Source organism: Vipera ursinii (genome assembly GCF_947247035.1).
Source record: "Vipera ursinii genome assembly, chromosome: 2".
Classification (NCBI taxonomy): Eukaryota; Metazoa; Chordata; class Lepidosauria; order Squamata; family Viperidae; genus Vipera; species Vipera ursinii.
This window is the reverse complement of record NC_139513.1, coordinates 11,433,456-11,450,692: the sequence shown is the minus strand read 5'-3', so window position 1 is coordinate 11,450,692 and position 17,237 is coordinate 11,433,456. Positions and strand designations below refer to the sequence as shown.

Genomic DNA, 17,237 nt, shown 5'->3' with positions numbered 1-17,237 from the left:
ACCATTGCAGCATTGCCCTGGTCGCGTGATCAAAATTAGGATGCTTGACGACTTATGACAGTTGCAGTGTCCTGGGGTCAGATGATCATTATTTTGGTGGCTTTCTGACAAGCAAAATCAAGGAAGAAGTCAGACTCACTTAACAAACGTGTTACTAACGTAAAGACTGCAGTGATTCACTCGGCCAGTGTGGCAAGAAATGTCATACAACGGGGCAAAAATCACTTAACAACTGTCTTGTTTAGCAATGGAAATCTGGGGCTCAGTTACGGTCGTAAGTTGAGGACTACCTATATTAACTTCCAGGGTTTAAGAATTATTTTACAATGTCTTCTTACAAAACTCTTATTTTCTCTAGGACTTGAGGATGACATCTCTATGATTGCTCAGTGTAGCAAAATTCCCAGACTATGATTATTCTGGGAACAATTATATATTTGATTCCAATTAAATATCAGGACTAGAAATGGAGATGATAATAATAACAATAATAACAATAATAACAATAATAACAATAACAACAATAACAATAACAATAATAATAATAATAATAAAGTTGGAAGGGACCTTGGAGGTCATCTAGTCCAACCCCCTGCTCAGGCAGGAAACCTTATACCATTTCAGGCAAATGGCTGTCCAGTCTCTTCTTGAAAACTTCCAGTGTTGGAGCACTCACCACTTCTGGAGGCAGGTTGTTCCACTGGTTAGTTGTTCTAACTGTCAGGAAGTTTCTCCTTAGTTCTAGGTTGCTTCTCTCCTTGACTAGTTTCCTTCTGTTGCTTCTTGTCCTGCTTTCAGGTGCTTTGGAGAATAGCTTGACTCCTTCTTCTTTGTGGTAGCCCCTGAGATACTGGAACACTGCTATCATGTCCCCCCTCGTCCTTCTCTTCATTAAACTACACATACCCAATTCCAGCAACCGTTCCTGATATGTTTTAGCCTCCAGTCCCCTAATCATCTTTGTTGCTCTTCTCTGTGCCCTTTCTAGAGTCTCGACATCTTTTTTTACATCGTGGTGACCAAAACTGGATGCAGTATTCCAGGTGTGGCCTTACCAAAGCATTGTAGAGTGGTATTAGTACTTCACTTGATCTTGATTCTATCCCTCTGTTAATGCAGCCTAGCACTGTGTTGGCTTTTTTGGCAGCTGCAGCACACTGCTGGCTCATATTGAAGTGATTGTCTACTAAGATGATTAAATATCAAAAGGCAGAACTGACCAGGCACTGATTTTTCTACCTAAGACGATTAAAAAGAGCCAAAAAAAACTTCAGCAAAAGGGAAAAAGCAAAAGAAAGCAAAATTACCTTGCCAATGTTTAATCTTTTAGAACGGCCAGAGGTATTAAAGATAGTTGGGACGGCTCCTGGCTTTAAATTCCTTCTCCCAGAAGCCATTCTTCTCCAAAAATCTGTCTTTCTGAAATGTTCTGAACACACGACGTCGTCGTAAGAGGGAGTGAAATCCGGACGACCAACGCTTTTGATCCACTTTTTTAACTGCCTCTCCTTTGTAAGAGGAAACCTGCAGCAACAATGGTAAAATTGTGTTGTTGTGGTGGTGGTTGTTTTAAAAAAAGTCCATCCTCAACAAAGGCTGTTCACACGATTATTTACGGGGGAAAAAATTAATTCTCTGTGTGAGCGAAGGATTGGATCGAAATGAAAAAGACGAGGCCGAGGGTAAATCTGGCTTTGCCATTTCTTTCCTGGAGCGGCAGAAATGAAGCTTGCAGACAACCTCAGAGGACCAACCAGATCTCTAATCGCTTTTCGGCGCAAAAACTGGTAGCGAAGCCGGGCAAAACAATTTAGACGGTTTCATTAACGTGGAAAGGTAAGAAGGGAAATTTTCACGGTAGGACAAGGAGAAAGAAACAATGGAATTACTAACTGTACAGAAAAAGCTGCTTGTTCAGATGGGTGGCTATAGAAATCAAACCAGCCAATCAATAAAATCAACTAATCACTTCCCATCACAGATAGTCCTTGACTTATGACGGTTCGCTTAGTGACCTATAGTGCAAAAATCCTGCTGGTTTAACAGGTCCATCAATATTGCCGGCCTGGACTGAGGGATTGGGGTTTTAAATTTCATAATTTAATTTATTTTGTTTGGGGCTAAATTTAATTATCTATTTTTAACTTTTGTATGTTATATTTTAATTGCCCTGTACACCGCCCTGAGTCCCTCGGGAGAAGAGCGGTATATAAATCTAATAAATAAATAAATAAATAAAGTGAGAACGGCGCTGAAAAAAGCGATTTATGATCACTTTTCACACTTATGACCGTTGCGGCATCCCTATGGGTCACGCGATTTACATTCAGATGCTTCACAATTGGGTTCATATCTGTGACGGTTGCGTTGTCCCGGGGGTTATGGGACCCCCTTTTGCGACCTTCTGACAAGGTCAACGGGGAAGCTAAATTGACTTAACAACCGTGTTACTAATTAAACGACTGCAGTGATTCACTTCACAAATGGGGCAAGAAGTCCTAAAATGGGGCAAATTAAGCAAATGTCTCACTTAGCAACGCAGATTTTGGGCTCAACTGTGGTCATAAGTCGAGGACTACCTGTATTGAGTTCAGACACAGTCTTCTCTATTTTCACTACTAATTTAAAGCCAGGGGTTACCCTTGCTTCAAAATCTCAGTGGTATATTTTATCTAAATCCAGACCAGGGTTATTCTCCACGCTGGCCTCCGGACACAGAGACAAATGGCTGGAATGGCCACAAATGGGGACCCACTCCTGCAGCATCTTTACTGCTCCTCGTTTGCATCAATTTCCTTCCCGCTTCCAGCATATGCAGATGTGGAGTAAAATGATACTGTGTTAAGTCCTGTCACGAAAATAAGACCTAGCTCAGGGGTAGGCAACCTTGGCTGTCCCAGAATTCCTGAGTCAGGAATTCTGGGAGTTGAAGTCCATGAGTCATAAAAGAGCCGAGGTTGCCTACCCCAAACTAGCTTGATTTTTACAACTGCACTTAATATAAGCTCTACCCCCCAAATAAGGCCTAGTTTGGGGGTGAGCCCATGTGTAAAAATCAAGTTAGTAGGGTGGAGCTGCCCCCAACTTGTCTTAGGCCTGCTGCAGCCAGGCCTCCCACAATCTGACACCTGCAATGCTGCTGGCCGAGCTCTTCTATGGCTGCACCGAAGTTGCCGCTTGCAGCAGGAGGCTGTGTGGATTGTTTTGCCACTCACGCCAGTGCTGCTACTCATGGCAGGCCGTGTGGTCATCGTGCGTGTGCCACGGTGTGATGCACCACACAGACTCCTGCCATGAGCAGCGGCACTGACACGACGATCCATGCAGCCAACTGCCGCAAGCAGTGGCACCGGAGCAACATGCCATGTGGCATGCAGCTGCAAGCAGCCGAAGATCTCAGGCAGAAGTGCAACAGGTGTTGGGGCGTGGGAGGCCTGGCTGCGGCGATCCTAAGGTAAGCAGGAAAGAGATCCCCCAAAAATAAGACCTGGTGCCTCTTTTGGAAGCAAATGAAGATATAAAATTGGATCATCTTTTGGGGGAAACACGGTATATGAGATGAGATTCAAACTCACTTACCTGTGAAAGGTGACACGGGATCCATGCCACCGGCGGTTTTTGCAGTTGGCCACCGAGCAGCTACTTGCCATGTTTGTCCTGAAATCCCTTGTGGGGTTGAGCCAAATCCCCCGACTTTCTCTTGCTTCCCTGTGTTAAATCCAGCAGCTGGATGCTTTGAAATTACAAGTGAAAAAGATGGAAATCCCCCCAAAACACAGCTCTTCCTGGTAACATGTTGGTTTCTCAACAAAGCTCACCCACATCCAAACGTCAGGATCAGCCCAGCACAAAAGTGTATTTGAGGCTACCAAGTTGATGCCTCTCTAGGACTTTGACCGTTCATCTCTTTGCGTCATAGACATCTCCCATTGAACCAGCAAGTGGAAGAATAATATTTCCTGGCAATACCTGGAAGAGATAAACAACCAAGGTTAACAAAATTAACTACGCTTCTCGCCCACTACCGTTTCCATCCCTGATGGATAATTGCAGGTAAAGGATTTCAGATTTCATTCTGCTTATTTCCAAATCAAAAATCAGGCAGGCTGAAAATTACAGAATTATAGAATGAGAAGACAGCTCAGAGGTTATTTACTGCAATCTCTTGGTGAGTCCAAAATTTAAAGCTGAAGGAATTTAAGATGTCTAGAGAAAACTGAAGTACAGCACAGTGGAGCAGAGCTCTTAGAAAAGCAATACAAATAATTCTCCACATACAACCTCAAAGAAGCCCAGAATTTCAATCTTAATTTGTTGCAGTCCATAATGACTAGACTTGATTTTACAGCTGTTTTTAACCAGGTCATAAAGCGAATCGCTGCATGGTAAAGCAAATCCCATGTTTGTTAAGCAAGCCACAGGATTGTTCAGTGAATCCAACATATCCAAATAGGCATTTTTTTTGTTTCATTTTTGCTGGAAAAACCAACAAAAAATGTTGCAAATCACAGTCACGTGACCGTGGGATGTTGCAGTGGTAAATGAGAGTCAGCTTATTGCCCCCAACAAATCTGGGTCCTCATTTTACCTACCTCGGAAGGATGGAAGGCTGTGTTCTGTACCAGCCTGCTACCGGCCCTGCAGAAAAGGCAGGGACAACCCCTTTTTCAAGAAGGCAAGATTACGCCTGCCAAATTTATTACTGCAAAAACAAACGGAACAAGACAAACCCAGAAACCGGAGCTTTAAGAAACACGAACTATCCGAGCGGTTGCCTTCAGCAAACCAGCCCTCCCCACACATTCCCCTTATTTAGAGTTCAGGGCGTGGCTTCTCTCTGCCTCCTTCCGAGAAGCCCCATTGCCTTCCTCTGTTTACTCCTAACTGACTGCCTCCTGCGTCGGGCGTCCTTGAACAGGGCCAGCTGTGGGTCATCTTCATCCACGCTGTCAGGCTCACACAGCTGGGACTCCGTGGTGACCAAGTGGGAGGGGCCTGGCTGAGGGCTCTCATCAGCAAGATCTTCAACCCCCTCAGCAAGGTCTTCAACACCCCCCTCCTCCTCCTCCTCTGAGTCCTCCGACCCAACTGCCGAACCCACAGGCTGACCCTGAATCACAACAGGCTGAGTCACAACCTTGAGCCTGGTGGGACTCGAACCTGCACTAATTGCAGGCAGCTGGTGTTACGTAAGGAGGCATTAGCCCACTGCTCCACCAAGGCTCTTATTAATGGTCTCCTCTCCAAGTTACCCGGCTCTGCTTAAGCTTCTCAAGATCAGTTGAGAGACATGTCTTCTCAACAGGAACAGAAATGGTACAGCCATTGTGTTTCTCATGGATGTTTTCACGTAACAGAATGACAAAATAGGAAGGGACCATGGAGGTCTTCTAGTCCAGTCCCCTGCACAAGCCCCTATAAACATGGCTGGACAAATGGCTGTCCAAGCTCTTAAAAGTTTCCATTGATGGCGCACCCACTCCCCAACTTTGGAAGTCAAGCTCTTCCATGGATTAATTGTTCTCACTAGCAAGAAATGTCTCCTTAGTTCTAGGTTGCTTCTCTCTTTGATGAGTTTTTCCCTCCGTTGTTTCTTGTTTTGCCTTCAGGTTCTTTGGAAAATAAGTTGACCTCCCCCTTCTCTGTAGTAGCCAGCCCCTCAAATATTAGAATACTATTATCATGTCACCTCTAGTCTTCGCTAGACGACACACACCCAGTTCCTGCAACTGTTCCTCTCAACTTCCCAGTCAAGGATTTCCTCATGGTCTTCCACCCAAATATGAATCAGATCTGGCCATGTTTGGAGAATGGTTTAATCCTAGTCAAATGAGAATGTCTCCACTGAGTCAAGTCAAGCCAAGCCCGTTAATTTGTCAGACACATCCAGGCTATCCTGGTTACTGTCTTCCCTCTAGTCGCGGTCTTTCTCCAATCCAATTTGATTCCCAGCCTTAAGAGTTTCTTAGTGGTCACTCTCCAGAATTGTAATTAGGTGTGATCCTGGGCAGCTTTTTAAAGACTACGGTACTCAAAGTCAGTGAATTATTACCAGACACATCCAGGCTATCCTGGTTACTGTCTTCCCTCTAGTCACGTTCTTCCTGTTGCAGTGGTAAATGAGAGCCAGTTGCCAGGCAACCAAAATGTAAACATATGTGACCAAGGGGAGGGGGTGCAAGAGTCGTAACTTTGAGGACAGGCCGTAAGTAGCTTTTTGGAAGTCTGTGTTATATAAATGGTTAATACTGGTTGAAAAACAAGGGCCACGTGTATCTTTCAAGCTTTAATCCATACAAATAACGGGTGAACACTGAACCATCATACAAAATTGTCGTGCACTTGACAAGCCTCCTTCTGAAGCATTTTTCTGAACGACTATAAATCCGATACAGCGATAGCAAACTCATCAATTGGTTGCGCATGTGATCAGAATAAGATCAACCAGAGAAGGGAGAATTAATAAAGAAAAAGAATTTAGAGAAGCCTAGAAATCTGAAGAAGAAGAAGAAAAAAAAAGACACAAAATTTAATATAATAAACTCATACCTTGGCTGGAACGCTGCACAGTAAATAATGTACTTTATATTTATTTATTTATTTTATTATATTTGTATACCGCCCTTCTCCCGAAGGACTCAGGGCGGTGAACAGGGCCTATATAAAAATACGGAATACAAAAATTAAAAAGAATTAAAGAGTAGCCCAGCTAAAACAATCAATAATAATATAAAAATCCCCATTAAAACCCCAACACATCCACATATTCGCTGATTATTATAAGCACTTCCATCAAGACCAGCAAAACACAGCTTTTGTATTCAATAGCCAAAGAAATACACTGCAGGTAGCCCTCAACTTAAAATAGTTCATTCAGCGACCATTCAAAGTTACAACGGCACCGGGAAAAGTGACTTAACGACTGTTGTAGCATCCACCCTGGTCACATGATCAAAATTCAACGGCTTGGCAACTGGCTCATATCTACGACGGTTGCCGTGGCCCAGAGTCATGGGACCCCCCCCTTGGGACCCCCCCCTTTTGAAACTTCTGACAAGCAAAGTCAATGGGAAGCCGGATTCACTTAACAACTGTGGCAAAGACAAGATGGGGCAAAACTCACTTTAACGCACGTCTCGCTTAACAACATAAATGTGGGGCTCAATTGTGGTCATAAATTGAGCACTACCTGTACATAAGTGACTTAATATGGTAGCCCAAGTCACCTAAGCTATTGGAACAATGGCTGGGTTCACCAAATAAACCCAAATGCAACCATTTTAAACGACTAAGCCTGGCATGCTGGAGGAGAGGCTTGCTTTGAGAAGGACAATTCTCTATATGCAGTTGCCCCTTTTCACCTCTCCTCCCAGATTGATAAAATTTCATGGTTTGTCTTGGTCCATGAAAGTTTAGAGTTAGATACAACCGTGCTGGTGGGGCAAAAATTAGGATAAAGAAAAAAATAACTGGTTTATATATTTGCAATAGTGGGAAACAGTGGTTTTTATACACACACACACACACACACACACACATATATATATATATATGCAAATTATTCAAATTGCTAATAAAGAATTTGGGAGGCTGAGATGGCCATTTCGAACTCTTTATGTTCTCATCAGTCAGTCATACCCTTTATCTGAGATTCGAACCTGGGTATGACTGACTGATGAGAACATAAAGAGTTCGAAATGGCCATCTCAGCCTCCCAAATTCTTTACTAGCAATTTGAATAATTTGCACAAATAATGAGCTGTCATAAGTTGACTATATCCTGTAGATAAGCCTTGAGACAGGCCAAAACAGGAATGATAGAGTTAAGTGTATGTATGTATGTATGTATGTATGTATGTATGTGTATGTATGTATATATATATATATATATATATATATATATATATATATATATATATATATATATATATATATATATATATATATATATTTCAAATGTTAACTCTTTAGATTACCTTGCTAGGCCCCAAACATGGGGCAAATCTTTATTTCCTGTTTTCAGCCTATCTTGAAGGCTATCGAACAGGCAGTAGTCACACCGGACAATTCCTATATTTGTGTAAATTACTAACAAAGAATTAAAGGGAAACTGAAATGCATTTCTGACTCATTAGTCGTCATATGCAATCAGCCCATGGTTCGAATCTCAGAAGGGTATGGCTGGCTGATGACGACTAATGAGTCAGAAATGCATTTCAGTTTCCCTTTAATTCTTTGTTAGTAATTTACACATATATATATATATATATATATATATATATATATATATATATATATATATAATTATATATATATAATTATATATATTATTATATAATATATATATTATATAATATATATATTATAATATATATATTATTTGTGACAGAGGTCCATTTTCTTAGAAAGTTCAATCAAACTGCTTCAGCTGAGGTCACAGTGGATAGAAATATAATCCTACTCTGGAGAAATCTGAATTTTAACTTAGCAGAGGACCTTCGCCCAAGGAGCCGGAATGTAGCAAGTTCACAAGCGAAAATGACACACTGTACAGGAATCTCCCTAAGAAATAAAAACCATGCAGTGGAGCCATAGATGTAAAAAAAAATCTAGAAGGATACCTAATTGCTCAAGTTTCAGATTAGACTTGGAAGTGGCTGCATCACACACAAACACCTCTTGTGTAAGTAACCACGTCAAAGTTGTGCATCCAATGAAACCTTCCCCCTGCTCTGATGGGAAACTGGAGGGTTAACGATGGGCAAACTATTGCTGAAAAACCATCAAGAGCTTTTTCCAAGAGGATTTTCCCACCATTGTTTACATAATAGAAATTCACATTATCTTATATTTTAAAGGGACGCTAACTTTTGTTGTTGTTGTTGTTGCTGCAGTATTTAAAGGTACCGGAAAAGGAGACAAGAAATCTTCACCCAATTGCTGCAATTAATTTTCCTCTCCAAATCCTTATCCCTCCCTCTACCACGCAAACCCACAATCTGGGGTCCTTCCTCCCCCTCCCCGAGCATCACAGTACAAATTCACACATTCACGGCAGCCTGGATTTTCCAAGCAAGAACAACAAAAACCCATCCACCAACACGCACGCTCAGAGAACTGGGAAAAAACAAGAGGCTGCCGCACAGATCTACTCCCGGCACTCATGTTTCATTAAGCCACGATTAGATTCCCAAGACCACCACCACCACCACCCCCAACAAGCAAGCCACGTTCCGGCTTTCGCACGTGATGGAAAGGCGACAATCTTCCTCCCCTTTGTGCGTTTCCTTGCCTTCCTCTCTGCATTAAGCAATGGGGTCAAAGCTCACCCCGGCTCGCTTTTGCATTCAAAGATGTGCCTAAACACGTGCAAAATCACCCAGCCGAAGAGATCCAGTAAGATAAAAAAAGTGGGTTTTTAAAACGTCGGGCGATCTTGGGGTCTTTCTAAGTTTCCAGCTTAGTTGATCGCAGCAGCAACAAGAAAACGGCCCCAGAAGGATTAATTTCACCAAACTCAACATACAGGGTTGGCGTGGGAATGAAAGCCCCGGGTTAATTCAAACCTTCCATCTGCAAAAAATGCAAGAGCAGGGGGAGGAGGAGTAACGTGTGCATCGCTTTGCTGCAATGCACGTGTGTCATCCGGATTTTTTTTTTTGCACTCCGGATCGGCTAAATCCTTTTCATGCCACCCACGCGACCCACCCCACCCCACCCCAAGTTAGGGCCAAACCCTTTATTATTATTATTATTTTTCCCACTTCCGCGCCCGCGGGAGGGAGGAACAACAACACACACAAAAAAAAGCCAGGAGGGAAAAACAAACCAAGATGGCTTCCCCCGCGCAATTGCAAAGCGTTCCCCGTTTCAGACAATGGGTGCTCTCAGTCTAGCCTTTTGCATAAGTCTACGGTTGAGAGACGCGTGTTTCCTCCTCGCCCGGAGATGCGCGTCAGCCAAGCCCGGGCTCCGTCCGCCTTGGGGAAGCCGTCTCCGCCCTCCGATCCGCACCTCCCGCCGGCTTCTTTCCAAGCCAACTCACCGCGACCACCGCTTCTTCTCCTTCGCCCTGCCGCCTCTTCCCTGCTTGCGACACGCAAGAGGCCGGGTTCACACGATCGCGCCAAAACGGCCGATTTACAAAAAAATAAAAAGCGGGAACGAGATCCTTCCGGTCTTAAGGATTGCTGGGCCGGCTTAAGTTTATGCCCAAAACGCCACGGCTTAAAAGCCCGGGATTCCTCTCCTCTCTCCGTCCTGCCTCTCTTCCGCCCGCCCGGCCCCCCCCCCGCGAAGATGGTGACATGGTTTGCTCCACTTGGGAGGCGGGGAAGGGCGAGAAGAGGGTGACACGGCTTGTTCCATTTCGAGGAAGGGAGGCGCCCGTTTTTTTTTATTTGTACATTTTTTTTCCTGCCGTAATTCAGGCAATCTGCGGTTGTTTTTTTTAAAAAAAGGCTTGGTTGGCTGTGCTCGCTTTCTAACGTGTGAAATCGTAAGGTTTCAAGAGGTTGGGGAATAAAGCCGAGCGAAACACACACACACACCCCTCGGGCGGGTCTGAAATGGTACCGCCCGCCTCTACCCAGCGCTTTCGCGGCCCGTTTCGATCCGCCAATGGAGCGCGCGCGCGCGCTGGGTGGCTTTCCCGACCCGAAAGGCGACTTTTTTTTTCCCTCTCCTTCTCCCCCCCCTCTTTTCCTTTTGCAACTTAATCTCTGGATTGCGTAAATCAGGGGTCTTCAAACTTGGCCCTTTTATGACTTGTGGACTTCAACTCCCAGAATTCCTCAGCCAGCTTTGCTGGCTGAGGAATTCTGGGAGTTGAAGTCCACAAGTCATAAAAGGGCCAAGTTTGAAGACCCCTGGCGTAAATTCACGGGCGGCGGCGGCGGCTTCAAACGTGGCCGTCGTGGAGGAGAGGCTTATAGAGAAGGGAGGAAAGGCTGAGGATCCTGGGTTCAAATCCCGCCTCCCTGCCGTTAAGGGAGGAATTAGCTGGCTCGAGCGGTTTGCCCGGTGGCCAACTTGGAGAGACGGTTGGAGGTGAGCCAAGCCTAACCTGCAAGCCGGTCTCTTCTTCAACAGGCGCCTTCCCCTTGGCCCTTTTACGACTTGTGGACTTCAACTCCCAGAATTCCTCAGCCAGGCACGCTGGCTGAGGAATTCTGGGAGTTGAAGTCCACAAGTCCTAAAAGGGCCAAGTTTGAAGACCCCTGGCCGTAAATTCACGTGGCTTCGTTTTCCCTGCTTCCCCAGGACGGCGTGGCTGGAGAATCGCTTTCGCTTCGGTGGGAAGGAAAACGCGTTTGGAATCGAGTCGTCTTAATGAAAGAGACCGCGGTCAGCGCTCCTTTTTTATTTTTATTTTTTGGTTTTTCCCCGAGCCTAAAAGGGAATCGAGCACTAAAGAAGGCGATCCCAGTCCTAAGTCAATAAACCAGGGATTTCGAGATGGCGAAAGCAAATGCAGACAAATGACACTCTTAAGAGCAGAGGGTGGTGGGTTGGACTCCAATCCCATCGGCCCCTGCCAAGGTGGGTATCAGCCGAGGGCGATGGAAAGGGCCCCACGCCGCGATCCTGCTCGAAATAACCGGCACCGAGACAGCCGGCTGGCGCCTTTCCTGGAGATGGAAATCAGTCGTAGGAGAACCGGAAGCGAGGGCCTACATTGCACCGCTATTTTTTTTTATCTCTATGGCAGGAATGGGCAACTATGATTTGGCACAGGAATTCTGGGAGTTGAAGTCCATAGATCCAGAGAAGACGGAATTCTAGAGTTGGAAGGGACCTTGGAGGTCGTGTAGTCCGACCCACTGCTCAAGCAGGAATGGTTGCCCACCCCTCTTCTTTGGAAGGTGTTTGTGGGCATTGATGAGTGGCTTCAGTGCAGATAGGCAGAAACTGGACATTCAGTCATGAGGTCAATCAGGCAAAAACCAGTTTGGTAGCCTCGTGGCCATGCCCTGCACTCTTTTTCCTGGCAACGTTATGGAAGGATGGGCTGTCACCTGGTACATAGCTTTCAACCTCTTTCTAGGCCGGCGTTCCTCAACCTGGGCAACTTCAACTTGTGTGGACTTCAACTCCCAGAATTCCGTAGCTAGCTTCTGGGAGTTGGAATTCTGGGAGTTGAAGTCCACACAAGCTGTAAGTTCCCAAGTTTGAGAAACACTTGAACATCTTTTTTTTAAAAAATCCCATTTATAGCCCTAATAAGCAGGCATATACATAGAATGAAGGCTACTGCTAAGCTTGTAAGCCGCCCTGAGTCTTCGGAGAAGGGCGGGATATAAATTTATTTATTTATTTATTTTATTACATTTATATACCGCCCTTTCCCGAAGGACTCAGGGCGGTTTACGGGGTAATTAAAAACCAAGATACAAAAGTTAAAAACAAGTTTAAAAAAATTATATTTATCCCTGTATAAATAAAACCCCAGTTAAAATAAAATTAATCCTCAGCCTGGGCCAGAGAGCTCGAAGAGCCAGGTCTTCAGGTCCCGGCGGAATGAACGGAATTAAAATAAAAAAATAAATATCCCGCCCTTCTCCGAAGACTCAGGGCAGCTTACAATCTAAAGCACAAATCAATGTGCTTAGCAATAGCCTTCATTTTATGTATATGCCTACTTATTAGGGCTTTCACACACACACACCCAAGCGGCATTATTACAAAGTCAGCTTATTGCCCCCAACAATCTGGGTCCTCATTTTACCTACCTCGGAAGGATGGAAGACTGAGTCAACCTTGAGCCTGGTGGGACTCGAACCTGCACTAATTGCAGGCAGCTGGTGTTACTTAAGGAGGCATTAGCCCACTGCTCCACCAAGGCTCTTTTTAATGGTCTCCTCTCCAAGTTACCCGGCTCTGCTTAAGCTTCTCAAGATCAGTTGAGAGACATGTCTTCTTAACAGGAACAGAAATGGTACAGCCATTGTGTTTCTCATGGATGTTTTCACGTAACAGAATGACAAAATAGGAAGGGACCATGGAGGTCTTCTAGTCTAGTCCCCTGCACAAGCCCCTATAAACATTCTGGACAAATGGCTGTCCAAGCTCTTAAAAGTTTCCATTGATGGCGCACCCACTCCCCCAACTTTGGAAGTCAAGCTCTTCCATGGATTAATTGTTCTCACTAGCAAGAAATTTCTCCTTAGTTCTAGGTTGCTTCTCTCTTTGATGAGTTTTTCCCTCCGTTGTTTCTTGTTTTGCCTTCAGGTTCTTTGGAAAATAAGTTGACCTTCCCCTTCTCTGTAGTAGCCAGCCCCTCAAATATTAGAATACTATTATCATGTCACCTCTAGTCTTCGCTAGACGACACACACCCAGTTCCTGCAACTGTTCCTCTCAACTTCCCAGTCAAGGATTTCCTCATGGTCTTCCACCCAAATATGAATCAGATCTGGCTATGTTTGGAGAATGGTTTAATCCTAGGCAAATGAGAATGTCTCCACTGAGTCAAGCCAAGCCCGTTAATTTGTCAGACACATCCAGGCTATCCTGGTTACTGTCTTCCCTCTAGTCGCGTTCTTTCTCCAATCCGATTTGATTCCCAGCCTTAAGAGTTTCTTAGTGGTCTCCTAATCGTAATTAGGAGTGATCCTGGGCAGCTTTTTAAAGACTACGGTACTCAAAGTCAGGTTCGCCTGGTGCGCCAGTTGCGGCCCTATCTGGACCGAGATGCCCTGCGCACAGTCACTCATGCGCTCGTGACCTCCCGGTTAGACCACTGCAACGCTCTCTACATGGGGCTGCCCTTGAGGACCACTCGGAGGCTTCAGCTGGTGCAGAATGCAGCCGCGCAAGTCGTGATGGGAGTCTCCCGATACTCCTGTGTAACAACTCTTCTCCGCGAGCTGCATTGGCTTCCAGTTGCCCTCCGGGTGAGATTCAAGGTGCTGGTGATGACCTATAAAGCCCTACATGGCATGGGTCCGGATTATCTTAGGGAACATCAACTTCCCATCGTCCTGTGCGCTCCCACAGACAGGGCCTCCTCAGGGTGCCGCCGGTTAGGGAGTGCCGGCGGGTGATCCCCAGAGGGAGGGCATTTTCTGTGGGCGCGCCTGCCCTTTGGAATGATTTACCTGTGGAACTCCGGACTGCCCCCGATCTGTGTTCATTTCGCCGGGACCTGAAAACCTGGCTTTTCGATCTATCAGGCCTGGACTGAAGGGGTTTTAGCTTTTTAATATTGTTTTAATGGTTGGGCTTTAATTAATTTAGTTCATTTTAATTTTATATTATCTTTTTATATTGTCTTTTTATATGCTGCCCTGTAAACCGCCCTGAGTCCTTCGGGAATAGGGCGGTATAGAAAACTAATTAAATAAATAAAATAAATTATTACCATTTGTCATTAAGACCAGAGGAGAAAGGCACAAATAGTCCCTGACGTACAGCCACAATAGGAACCAGAATTTCTGTTACTAAGCAAGGTAGTTGTTGAATAATAATCCAACCCTTTTTCGCCACAACTGCTGAGCACATCACTGCAGTTGTTAAGTGAATCGTGCAGTCGTTAAGCGGATCCAGCTTCCCCTCTTGACTTTGCTGGTTGGAAACTGGGGAGATCACAAATAGTGATCACATACTGCAACCATCATAAGAAGGCAGTTCGGAAATAAACCTCCATTTGGTTATCAATGACAGATACAGAACTTTTGTTGTACACATTAGAAAACTACATTATTTTTCAACATAATCGCCAAACTGAGGCACTTGTCATAACGTCTTACAAGGTTTGAAATTCCTTAGTAGGAGTCGCTTGGTGCCAAATCTGGGCTATGGGGTGTGTGTGCGTGATCCAAAACATCCCAACGCAACTGCTTCAGAAGTTCTTGGGTGAGTCTAGCGGTGTGCGGGTGAGCATGATCGTGAACCAACACCACACTGGAAGTGGTGCCATAGAAAATCTGCCAAATGTGAAGGTGCCAAAGGAGTACTGCTAGTGAAGTTCATGGAATGTGGTTCGACCATCAATTCAGAAGCCTACTGTGAAATGTTACGAAAACTCAGCCATCCATAACAAGTCCTGACTTCCAGTGTGGCTCCACACACATTTGCCCTACTCAAGTGGCCCTGAGGACACCGATAAGCCTCCAAGTGGCCTCAAGGACTCTCTTAAAAAATGCAAATGACCAGCTGTCTGCAAGGAATATAAATCCTTCCATTCCCCGTCATCCAGTCAGAGCTGAAGAAGCTTCTTGGAGAAGCAAAACATCTTCAAAGAAAAAAATCCACTTGTCTGTTGAAATAGCATAGCACCTTTGGGATTGGCAGCAGACATTTTAGTCCAATGGTTTGGGTTTGCACACCCAAAAGGATAAACTATAGTTATCTGGGTATATTTTCTGAACACAGAGAACTGATTGGCCAAGGATAAACCCTTTTCAGTCCCATCTTTTTAAAAACATACTGTGGTTAATTATGTGCCACCAAGCTGGTATCAACTCTTAGCCACACAAAGTGTTCTCCATGAATGCCTAGTTGTAGATGACTACATTCCTGCAACTTGTTTAACTTGGCTGCTGAATTAATTCATTTTCTGAATTTGCAGAATATATAAATTGCATGGGGCAGATTTACATACCCCAAGGCTAACCAAGTTTAAAACCATTTAAGGTCAGCACATTGTATGCAGATGTAACTGCTAAGGGCTGAACTCAGTTAAGGCCATGTGTTTGTGTGAATCCATCCCCCCCCCCTCTAGAATTCAGAGGGAAAGCTTTGCTCAATTCAGCTTCCGGGTTTCTTTCACAGATAACAAAATCTTACAAAGTCAGAATTATTTTTATATTTGCTGCCAATTAAAAGACTACCAATTATTTTCTTCTAAATAAACGTATGGGGATGAAACATCTCAGTTCAAGCGTGCTTTGGTCTACTTGAGAAGAAGCCCAATTGTTTTGTAATAACTGGGTATCACTTCCAGGCAATGGGGTTAAAAAACTGCATCTTTAGCAATACAGGCAGGGCCGGGAATCTTTCCATTTTATTTTATTTTATTTTATTTTTAATCCCATTTATATCCCGCCCTTCTCCGAAGACTCAGGGCGGCTTACAATTTAAAGCACAAATCAATGTGCTTAGCAATTTCTTTGTTGTTGTTGTTAGTTGCGAAGTCGTGTCCGACCCAACGCGACCTCATGGACAATGTACTTCCAGGCCTTCCTGTCCTCTACCATCTTCTGGAGTCCATTTAAGCTCACGCCTACTGCTTCAGTGACTCCATCCAGCCACCTCATTCTCTGTCGTCCCCTTCTTCTCTTGCCCTCAACCTTTCCCAGCATTAGGCTCTTCTCCAGTGAGTCCTTCCTTCTCCTTAGGTGGCCAAAGTATTTGAGTTTTAGCTTCAGGATCTGGCCTTCTAAAGAGCAGTCAGGGTTGATCTCTAGGACTGACCGGTTTGATCGCCTTGCAGTCCAAGGGACTCGCAGGAGTCTTCTCCAGCACCAGAGTTCAAAGGCCTCAATTCTTTGGCGCTCAGCCTTTCTTATGGTCCAACTTTCACTGCCATACATTGCAACTGGAAAGACCATAGCCTTGACTATACGCACTTTTGTTGGCAGGCTGATGTCTCTGCTTTTTAGTGTGTTGTCTAGATTTGCCATGGCTTTCCTCCCCAGGAGCAAGCGTCTTTTAATTTCTTGGCTACAGTCCCCATCTGCAGTGATCTTGGAGCCCAGGAAAATAAAATCTGTCACTACCTCCATTTCTTCCCCATCTATTTGCCAGGAATTGAGAGGGCCGGATTCTTTAGCCTTTCCCAAACCGGGGCCCTCCAAGCGTGGGAGATCACCATTCCCATCATTCCCAGCCACCGCAGGCCGAGAATGATGAGAAACGACTTCCCACGGATTTCAAACGGAGCCTGCTCTAACCCAAACCTTCTTCATCTAGTCTTAAATGGAAAAAATCGGCAGGGACATTTACCCAACCTTTTTGGCTATTCCCAACCTTGCCTTCCTCTCTTCAAACCCCCCCACCCCCCCGCCGCTAGCAAACGTTTTAACCCGCGAGGTTCGGATTCGGTTGCATTCTCACGTGCCATTTAATTTTATTTTTAATTTTATTTTTTTTCCAAAACAAAACGCGTGTTTTCGTTGCAGCCGGGCTTGTTTTGCATCGTTTTTTTTCCACCCTTCCGATGCTTCTGCTTCGGGTAGATGCACTTTTAAGCATAGACATTTTTTAAAAAAATGTTAAAAAAAAACCCAACCCAC

The 17,237-nt window shown here is 44.7% G+C and overlaps 1 protein-coding gene across 3 annotated transcripts in view; it reads right to left on the bottom strand.

Moving 5' to 3' along the window:
- The window catches only part of LOC310636464 (uncharacterized protein), a 42,431-nt gene extending 32,182 nt beyond the window's left edge, over positions 1–10,249 (bottom strand). For 2 of the 3 annotated variants that reach the window (XM_083356322.1, XM_083356324.1), the window contains exons 1-3: positions 10,046–10,249; positions 3,580–3,969; positions 1,308–1,524 (exon numbers count right to left, since the gene is read on the bottom strand). In XM_083356322.1, the coding sequence (XP_083212448.1) occupies positions 1,308–1,524; positions 3,580–3,650 (288 nt within the window). In that variant the 5' untranslated portion in view covers positions 3,651–3,969; positions 10,046–10,249. Of the gene's footprint in view, positions 1–1,307; positions 1,525–3,579; positions 3,970–9,329; positions 9,441–10,045 lie in introns of those variants that run through there. The other variant, XM_083356323.1, reaches the window with a different exon arrangement.
- Between the last annotated feature and the right edge of the window lie 6,988 nt (positions 10,250–17,237).